This window comes from Sarcophilus harrisii, chromosome 1, assembly GCF_902635505.1.
Source record: "Sarcophilus harrisii chromosome 1, mSarHar1.11, whole genome shotgun sequence".
Taxonomy (NCBI): domain Eukaryota; kingdom Metazoa; phylum Chordata; class Mammalia; order Dasyuromorphia; family Dasyuridae; genus Sarcophilus; species Sarcophilus harrisii.
Genome location: NC_045426.1, coordinates 316,680,412 through 316,690,955, shown reverse-complemented (window position 1 = coordinate 316,690,955; position 10,544 = coordinate 316,680,412). Strand labels below are relative to the sequence as shown.

At 44.3% G+C, this 10,544-nt stretch overlaps 1 protein-coding gene across 3 annotated transcripts in view; it reads right to left on the bottom strand.

Moving 5' to 3' along the window:
- Positions 1-3,780: 3,780 nt before the first annotated feature.
- The window catches only part of CNTFR (ciliary neurotrophic factor receptor), a 91,293-nt gene continuing 84,529 nt past the window's right edge, over positions 3,781-10,544 (bottom strand). For all 3 annotated transcript variants that reach the window (XM_031945431.1, XM_031945432.1, XM_031945433.1), the window contains 3 exons: positions 5,432-5,612; positions 4,468-4,636; positions 3,781-3,914 (listed from right to left, as the gene is read on the bottom strand). In XM_031945431.1, coding sequence (XP_031801291.1) covers position 3,914; positions 4,468-4,636; positions 5,432-5,612 — 351 coding nt within the window. In that variant the 3' untranslated portion in view covers positions 3,781-3,913. The remainder of the gene's footprint in view (positions 3,915-4,467; positions 4,637-5,431; positions 5,613-10,544) is intronic.

The following is a 10,544-nucleotide window of genomic DNA, read 5'->3' as shown; positions in this document are numbered from 1 at the left end:
TAGGTGATTGGTACTGCTCCGTGTAGGGTATTGACTGAAAATACCCAGGATCAACTATATTTAGCTATGCTCTGTGACCTTAGAAAAATAACTTTCTCTCTAGAGTTTTGGCTTCCTTATCTGTTAAGTGGATCACAGGAACATAAAATGAGAGCTAAAAGGGGACTTCATGTATCCAATTCTCTCATTTTACTAAGGTTTTAGAGCCTTTTCCAAAGCCATATGGGTAGTATCAACAGTCAAATTTGAACCCATAACCTCTGAGATCTTAATGCTTTTACTATCTCCTTCTTGAGGTTGTTTTGAAATTCAAATGAAATATTTATGAAGGGTTTTGTAAATCTTAGAGTACTATATAAATGTAAGTCATTTTTATAGATTCATGGCAATATCCAGGATTTTTATTAGCATTCTGGCCACAGCAACTCATGGAGCCCATTTCTCCAGAGAACAGTCTATGTATGCTGCCCCTCCCCAACCCATCCCACTCCCACAACCCATCCAAGGCCTTGTCCTGGATTACAGAGCCTCTCAGAGTTGGAAGGGACCTCATGGACATCTAGGCCAATAATGTTAAATTCAAAATAGAAACAGGCTACTTATCCGTACAGATGGATCCCTACAGGCTACATATTGACTAAGCTTTAAAATGTAATGCTATCTATGTTTTATTGTATTTTTTATTTATTTTGTTAAATATTCCCCAATCACATTTTAATCTGGCTTAGGCCATAACTCAGGAGTGTTATGACTGGTCAGACACCTCTGATCTCATCCATCTTGTACCTGGGCAATAATTTTCTCCCTCAATTGTTTGATCATCCATGACCAGTTTTGGTCCTCCCATCCCAGGGAATTGGAATCCATTCCTCAATACCATCTGTCTATTTCACTTGGGGACAGCTAATTATCAGGAAGCCCTTCCTTATATTGAGCCTCAGTCTTGGAACATAACTGAATGCCTATCCTTCTATAAGAGAAATTTGTATTCATTTTTATCCACACTTGAGAGCATTGATTTTTGCCTTACTTTGTATCCCCATCACTTAGCACAGTGCCTGGCACATAGTAAGCACTTAATAAATCCTTATTGACGGACAAAATCTGCCATTTGTCTCCTTGTGTTAGCAGCAGCTCTTCCTGCAGTTTACACTGTCCCCTGGGTATTTCTCTCCCTGAAAAAGCTTCATGCCATATACCGACATGGAGAGGTCTGTCCCTACTTTCCTTCCTTCAGTCTTCCCTCTGAAGGGAAACAATTCAACAAGGCACTTTCCCCCCACCCCCAACCTTGAATCCCTCACTTACCCCTTTAACCATATGTATCTCCCAAGACTCTATCCTAAGTCCTCTTCTTTCTCCCTTGGTGATCTCATCAGCTTCAATGAGTTCAATTCACTCTCCACAGGGGACTCCAACATATATATATGTATATATGAAACTATAGATATATAGATATATATAAAACCCTTATATCTTGACACAAATCTAGTCCTCCACCACCAATAACTACCTGCTGGCTATCTCCCCCTTGACATCCCAAAGATTGGGCCATTGCCAGTCATTCTGGCCTATGTCGTGCCACTGTACTTCCAATGACTCTGGAGAAGAGGAAGGCTTTGCACAGCTCTGGCTCACTTAAACCTAATTCACTTCCAAATGAAGATCTCACTATCCTCTTTGAGAATGGAGGAATGATAACAATCCAAAAGGCACTTTAACACATCCAAAATCATTCATCATCTTCCCTAGATTTATCCTTTGACCAAACTTCCTTATTTTGTTGAGGACCTCACTATCTTGTCATTCAGCTTAGAAAATTTGGAATTATCTGACTCCTCTCTTCCTCACCTCCTCCATCCATTCAGTTGCCAAGGTCTGTCCACATTTCTTCCATCAGATTTTATCCCTCCACTCATACTGCCCTCATTCTCATTCAAGCCTCTACGACCTCGGGTCTTGATGGTAAAAATAATTGGTCTCCAATTTCACCTCTAATCCATTCTTCACAAACATCATTTTAAAATAATTTTCTAAAAATACCAGTCTTGTCAAGTCACTCCTTTGCTCAAAAAGCTTCCCTGGCTCTTTATTGACCCTGAGACAAAAAAGGCCCTTTACAGTCTAGTTCCCACCTTCCATTCCAGACTTATTTCACATGTCACAAGGGGAGCCTTACTCCAGTTCACTCTCAATTTCAGCCAAACTCCCTCTAAAAACTGTCTCTTTCCTCAGTGTAGTCATATTGGCTATGCCTAGAAAGGTGTTCCCCTCTCATTTCTGCCATTAAGAATTTTAATGTTTCATGGTTCAGCTCAGGGATCAGCTCCTCTATGAAGCCTACATACATCTCCTGAGCTTCAAAGATTTTCTCCAACAAATATTCCTACAGCACTTGTAGGATTTCTCCATTGCCTCCATCACTGATTGCCTTGAAATATATTCCTCTGTGTATATATATATATATATATATATATATATATATATATATATAATATCACTCCAGTGGAATGTTATAAGCTTTATGAGGGCAGAGACTACATCATTTTTGTCATTGTATTCCCAGGACCGAGTAGAGTGCTTCACACAGAGTAGAGACTTAATCCATATTGAATTTGTATCTGTAGCCACTCTTCCTTCAGGTTGCTGATAAGTTAAATATGGCCAATCTCATCACAGTCCCTGAGAGGAAACATTGTTTACAGTTGCCTCTCCAGAGAAATGGTACTGAGAAATTAATTATCCCTATGCTTATTTTTTTCCCATATGCCCATTTCCCTGTGACAAAAAAAAAAATTTCTAGCTGCACTCTCTGATTAAAACCCCCTACCCTCCCCCACTCCCCAATAACTGGTCTGCTCTCAGTAACTCATGAAATGGTGACGTTTAATGAGAACCCTTCTTCCCTTCCCCACCCCCCTCCCCTGTATATATACATCTATAAAAAATTCAAATACAGCAAGTTACCACTGGGTTTGACTAGGATGAATGGGGCATTAAATACTTTGGGAAGGGGCAAGGTGAGGGAGGGCCATACAAAACAGGAGTTGGGAAGCCCTGGGCCTGGGGAGACTGAAAAAGCATGTGGTGTGGGAATTTGTAACTGGAGGGAGAATGGACGAGTTCTTAGGAACTTCTAACCCAACCAGGGCAAATGCCCTGAAGGAGACAGTAGAAGAAACCCGAGCAAGAGGGGGCACTTGGGCCAGAGGTATGGGGAAAGTTGCTGGCATTAGGGGGTACTGAGGCCCCCTTACCCCCTACCCAAGTCCTCTGGGGCCCCCGGTGAGGAGGGGGCTGGAGGAGGTGGCCCAGATGAGGGAGAAGGGCTATGTCTTTGGTGGGTGGGTTAGCTGTATGGTTCTCTCTCTTGCCTACAGGGGAGGGAGGGGAGGTCTCCTCTTAAGTAGTTTATCCCCTCTCAGAGATGTGAAGGCCTCCCACAGAGGAAGGGGGAAGGCTGGGGAGAAAGGTTGGGAGGCCAGGGAGTGACCAGGAACTCAGGGACACAACCTGAGGGCTGGAGAGGAGGCAGAAAACCAGAGCTAGAGGGCTGCAGGGCCACAGGAGGGGAGAAAGGTATCAGGTAGCTGGGAGTAAGGACTGGGGACAGGAGGCTGGAGGAGGGGAGTCAGGGGCCAGGGTTGTCTCTACAAAGTGAAGCTGGAGACAATGTGAAACGTCCTCCTGACCGTGTGCAAAATAGAAAAACAAGAATCCCAACGGTATCTTTTTTTTGTTTGTTTTGGTTTTTTTTTTTTCCTGTTTTTTGTTTTTTGATTTTTGTTTTGGGGTGTGTGTGTGTGTGTGTGTGTGTGTGTGTGTGTGTGTGTGAGATTTTTTTTTGTGAGCCTTTTGTTGTTGTTGTTCATTTCCGTTTTCAACATTTTCTTCCACAGGAATGCAGAGGGACTCTGGGGAAAAAAAAAAAGAAGGGAGGTGGTTAGCATGGCTTAGTCCAGCTTTGCAGATCCCAACTTTCTCCCTGCTCTGCCTTGCCCTAGCCCCAAGGGCCTGTAGTCCTTCCTCAGGGAACTGAACTTCAGGATCTATGCCCAGCTCTTCAGGCTGCTCAGATCCTCAGCCCACGAGGTGGGTACATCTCTCTTTTCTACAGCCTCCTCCCCCTCCCCAGGACTGTTCCTTTGGGTGCTCAGCACAAGGCCCTAACTGTTAATTAAAAAGAGTAAAGTTTATTTGCATATGATCTTCGTGTAATATATTTTATTTTGAAAAGCATAGAAATAAGCTAAACAGCCTCTAATTCCCTGTGACCTGATCTGGCCCCTAGCTTCTCTCACTTCAGGATCCCAACTTCCCTCTCCACTAATATTTTCCTCGAGGAGAACTCTTACTGTATCCACCTGCGCCCCCACCCCGGGCCTGGTTTTACACAACTTGCTTCCCCTCTATTACCATGGTGCATTTCCCTCCAGTCCCCTGTGTGCTTCACCAATCCAGACTCACTAAATAAAGAGGCCAGTGGCTGCTATGGTGGTCAATGTCACAGTCACGGTCACGGTCACAGTCAGCAGGAGACCGGTTGAGGATCCCACACCATCCCCAACCTCTCCAGGATCACAGATCTTCGTGGTGGGAGGGGGGACGAAGGATGTGGTGGTGGTGGTGGTGGTCTCTGGGGGGAAGGGAAAAAACTCAGAGGGTCTGGGGGCTATATGAGGCTGGGGAGAGATCCCCATAAAATCTTCAGAATAGCCAGAGTAAGAAAAGAAGTGCAAAAGTCTATCTGTTTTTATAGTAAAGGCCGTTTTCCCTCATTCTCCCCACACCCTGATCTAGAAACCCTGGAGATCAGATCTCTCTCAGATACAGACAAGGCAGGATGGGGAGTAAGGCAGTTTACTGACAAAGGGTGTTGAATGAGATAAGCCCTATCAGGAGAAAATTGAGTTTTCACGCCAGTGATGTGTAGAGAAGGAACACAGGGACAGAGAGAACAGAAAGTGATGATAGCTTGTGTTTATATGATGCTTCAAATTTTACAAAAATAAAAGCACAGGAAGGTAAATGGTATATAATCCTCCCCATTTCACAGGTGAGATAATTGGGATTTAGACCAGAATGGTCCAGATGGTAACTAGTGGAATCAAACCTCAAATCCAAGAATTCTGATTCCAAGAGCAGTATATAGATTCTGAAGACAGGTAGAAGGCTGGATAGACAGAGACAAAGAAATCATAGATACTAAGAGCACCTAAGGGGACAATGAAAGAATGAGGTGTTTAGTGAGATAGATGGAGATGAGGGTATTTGGAGGAGAAGAGAAGGGAGGAGATTTTGCTGTTAAGTAGGAAAGAGGAAGGCAGACCAAAATGGATAGGACAGAGTTGGAGATGGGAGAGAGCCTCAGCCTGAGTACAGTGGGGACTGAGGATGGCACAGGGGTGGAGAACAACTCCAGGATTCTAACCTGGAGCCTGAGCCTCCGTAGTGAGGTATCTGGGCTCCTCAGTCCAAGGTGTGGCGTGGGCGGCCACACTCCAGTCACTCCACGTCCCAATCTCATTGTCCTTAGCAGCTACCTGAATGATGTACTCCTTCCCAGCATATGCATCAGTGATGGTGTGCGTGGTACCATCCGACAGCTCAACCTGAGGAAAGCAAGGGGAAGTATTCGTGACATCCCTGCTGGGTTCCAGGTTCTATTCTGCGCCATGAGACCACAGACTCATGAATAAAACAATCCCTGCTCTCAAGAAGAAGAAGAAAAAACAAATACCTATATGGAAAGGGAAGGGGTAAGGAGAAGGGAGGTCTAAGCTCAGGTAAACTGAGGGGTATTTTGAGTATTCTGAGGGTAGGGGCGTTCTCTAGTCACAGTCATCCACCAAATCCAACCACTTCATTTTGCAGATGTAGATTTTGGATTCAGAGTTAGTATATGTCTGTGGTGGGACTCTAACCCAAGTCTTCCTGAGCCCAGATCCCGCACACCAGGTGACATTTCATTTGTCCTTGTATCTGACTTTTCTAGATTAAATATATATATAAACTCCTGCCCCTGCCACAGATCCTTTTCCATTTCCCAACACTTTCCAATTCTTTATACTTTAGTCTTTCCAGAGCCACCCCACCCACCCAATCTCCTTTTATACCAGAGGACCCAGCTGATCCCCTCTCCATTTCGCCATAACAAACCCTCAATCCCAACCTATGACTTTCCCCCAATCTTTTTATCCTGGCTTTATGGAAAGGAAATGGAACCCTCCCCCTATGCCTCCATCTAATCCCAATAATAATGTGACTCCCAATCCCCCACTGTAAACCCCACTTGAGTCTCCCAAATGCTTTGAATCATAAAGGAGAATGAATGAGAGTCCCCACTACTGAAGGTACACAACTCAGAATCCTTGTTCTGGTTGGCCTCCAAGACCACCCTCTAAGGATCTGAACCAGGCACTCACTGGCTCCTCTGGGTCACCTTCTTATGGGACCTCCCAGGTGTTCCCCTCCATCGTCTCTCCATCCACTCCCCTCCCTGTCACCAGCTGCCTCCCTCTGTCTCCATGCCCTTTCCCTTTTTACAGCCTGTTAATTTTATGGCCTACTGTGCCCGGCCGGACGCCGGCCCTTACCAGAGTTTCCTCTCTGGCCACCCAAAGCCCCCATTGTCTCTCATTACAGACCTTTACAGCCATTAGCGCCACTGAGGGGGGCTGTTTACAAGGGAGCCTTTGGCGGGAGCAGAATCTGGCTGCTTTGTGGGGGAAGGGTTGGGCTACCACCACCCACTAACCATCCCCCCCCGCCCAGCCCCCACCCATCCCAGGTCCCTTTCTGCTTCATCTCAGCGCCACTTATTTCCTCATTAACCTGCCGAAGGGATGGCTATAAAGAGGCTCATAAACAAGAAGGGACAGAGGAAACTGGGTCCAAGTCCCTGCACTTGGCCAGCCACTGCCTTCCCTCCCCTTTCCCTGGCTGTAGCCCTGCTCCAGGAGTTTGGCTACACCAGCCAAGAAATCTTCAGAATAAGTTTACAGCAGTGCTTAGGAGGGCAGGCAAGGGAAGGAGGAAGATAAGGAGATTCCTTCCTCTGCCCTACCTCAGCTCACACACTTGACCCAATGTTTAGATTTCTGTACATGCTAGAATTCCACCAAAAAGGGAAAGGCTATGAACCTTCCTTCACACCTCCATCGCTTAACACAGTAAATAATGTTTCTTAACTGACTTTCTGATCAAACATCATTTGGGGCAGATCCCAAGAGAAATCAGCCTGTCTTGGTAGGACAGGTTGATGCTCAGCACTCAGGAGTGACTTCCTATCATTCCTGGTCCCTTTCTCTGGCTTTCATCAGAATCATCACCATCAACAAGCATTTCTTAAGTATTTACTGTATGTACCGGGTACTGGGCTAAACATTGGGAACACAAAGAACAGTCCCTCCCTGGCCTCAAAAAAGCTCACTCACTATCTATCTAATGGGGAATTCAACACAGAAACAACTATGCACATAGACGATACATACAGAATAAACAGAAGGCAATCTCAGAAGCAATGGTGGGAGGCGGGAAATGCCTTTACAAGGTGGGATTCGAGCTGAATTTTGCAGGCAATCAGGAGAATCAAGAGGTGACAAGAGAAAGCATGCTAGGCATGGGGGACAGCCAGGGAAAACAGCTGGAGTCAAAAGATAGTCTGTTGTGGAAGAGAAGGAGAAGAAAAAAGAGGAGCAGGAGGAAAAGGAGGAGTAGGAGATGACAAGGGCCAGTGTCACTGGATCATACATTACAAGGAGGGGTATAAAATGTAAGAAAGCCATAAAGATAGGAAAGTACCAGATTGTAAAGGGTGTTAAAGTGCAAATAGAGGTTTATATATTTGATCCTCAAGGCAATTGGGGGCAAACTGAGAGGGGCAGTGTGAGTGATGTGACACCAGATCTTTGTTTTAGAGAAATCTCTCTGGCAGCTGGGTAGAGCATGGACTGTAGTGGGGGAAGACTTAGAAATCAGGAAAAATACCTAAACTGAGCCTTGAAGGAAAACTAGAGGTTCTGAGGGATAGTGGTGGGCAATGAGATCATTCCATCCCCTGGGACAGACTATGAAAAAGCATAGGGTGGGTGTAGAGCCTTGGGCCCTACCTCTGACCCAGTCTTTTATCACACGGTCTGAGGAATGGTAAGGATCTACAGAGAATACCAAAGGCTCTGAGTTAGAAGGAACCTTGGTAGCCATCTAATTCAACTTATGCTCCCTCTTCTGGAGGAAAGTCCTTCAGTATACATTCCTCCCACCCTATGCTTTTTCATAGTCTGTCCCTGGGGATGGAATGATCTCATTGCCCACCTTTATCTCTCGGAACTCTAGTTTTCCTTCAAGGTTCAGCTTAGGTCTTTTTCCTGATTTCCTCACTTGTCAGTACTGTACTCTGTCTCACCTCAACTTAAAATTACTTTGTTATTCATTTATTTTGGTTTTGGCTGGCCTAAGCACATTTTATCACTTCCTCACCACGCCACAGGGAAAAGTGAGAATAAGCATATTTATAAGGCATCTATTCTGTGCCAGGCATTTTACAAATATTCACTTGATCTTCACAACAATTCTGGCAGATAGGAACTAATTCTTTTCCCTCTTTACAGTTGAGGAAATGGAGGCAAACAGAGATTAAGTGACTTGCCTGGGATCATACAGTTTGTGTCTGAGGCTAGAATTGAATTCAGGTCTTACTGACTCCAACCCTGGTACCACCTAACTGCCTAAGGAGAACAAAAACTCCTTGAGTGCAGGGGCTGTTTCATTTTAATCTTTGTCTGGCTAGCACCCAGTGCTTATACAATTGAAATGAGTTGCTTTAGTCACTGCAGGGCAGGGAGATTACTCTTTCACACAGACATTATTTTTTAAAAACCACTCTGATTGTTATATTGAGCTGAAACTTGCCTCTGTAATGTTCATTCATAGTTGATAATTTTGTCCTCTAGGGCCAAGCAAAAAAAAAAGAAAGAAAGGAAGGAAGGAAGGAAGAAAGAAAAAAGAAAAGAGAATTTGTATTTTTGTATGGTCAGCCCTTCAAATACTTGAACATAATTATTATTCCCCTCCCCAAATTGTCTTTCTTCTAGGGTAAAGATGCCAAATTTCCTCAACTGTTTCTCATACAATATGATTTTGGAGTCTAAGCATAATTGGATGAATTTCATGTTAATTTGGGGGAAGTGAGGACCTGTGTGTTTGTATCTGTGTGTGGATATAAGGGTGTGCTTGTGCACTCAAGCATGCATGAGACATATATCTCATTTGTAGTAAATGTGTGAGAATTTCTAATGTGTGCCTGTGTGGGATCATTGCCTGGCCCAAGGAATTCAGATGGTATAGCAAGACATCTCTCCCCCTTTTTGTCAAGAACTTAGAAATATCTCCCACCATATTTCTCTATTCACAGAAGTAAGTCCTAACCCTGAATTCAGAAAGATCAGTCACTCTTGAGACAATGTAACACAAGGGGGGAAAAAAAGCTCTCATTTTTGAGTTGGGGATTTCCTCTGAGCTCACAGAACCCTAGACTATCAGAAACATAAGGGGACTCAGAAATGGAGGCCATCTAGGTGGAATTTATTATATACTATTCTCAAAATATTCACCCATCCAACCTCCAGGAATACATTTTGCAATATTACAAAATCCACATTACAGAAGATGACTCTCAATCTCTAGTACTAGAAATGTGCCTTATTGACTCGAGAGGTAGCTCACTTGTTTCCCTCTCCTCCTTCTATTACTCCTACTTTAGATTTCTGGCTCTGACCCTTAAGCAAGTTCAATGTGCCCCAAACTAATCACATCACCTTTCTCTCCAAATCTGTTGAGAACTGCACATCTTTTTAAGCTCTCCAACCTCACTTCTACCATGTACTGGAGAAGCTGTAGAGATTTCACTGTAGAAAGGGCTGAAATCCCTTTTATTTCTAACATACCCTGAAATGTGTAAGAACCCAGAGTGGAATCCCAGTTCTATCACTTACCCCCATGGATAACCTTCACCCTGGCTGCAGATTTACATGATCTCTGAAAAATGAGGGGATTAGATCAGTGCTATCTAATCTCTTTTAGCTCTAAGAGTCTATGATCCTGTAATAGGGTTAAGTTTTCAAAACAGGTGTTATAATCCTATGACTAAGTGGAAGACTCTGGGAGTACTTCTCCAAACTCAAAAACTGCTGCACATCCAAGGGGTCTCTAATCATATATTCCTGATCATAGGGAAGGGATCAGAGTTATTAGTGAGGTGGCCAGTTATTCAGTTCCCTTTGCAGAAGGGGAGAGAAAGGAGGATGGTAAAACCAAAGGAAGGGGCTCCAACTTCCTGTTCATGTACAGCTTCCCTCACCCAAGAACATAACTGAGGACCAAAAAGATTAGTGTGCTGGGCAAGCACACTGGAAACACACCAGAAGTCTCCACTCTCCTGTCATCTTTAAAAGGCCTCTCTCTTCTGAGAGGTGCCCTCCCTTCAAAGCTTCATCTTTCCCTGCTCTCAGGGATGAAAGTGTCCGGGTGTCAGACCTGTTAGC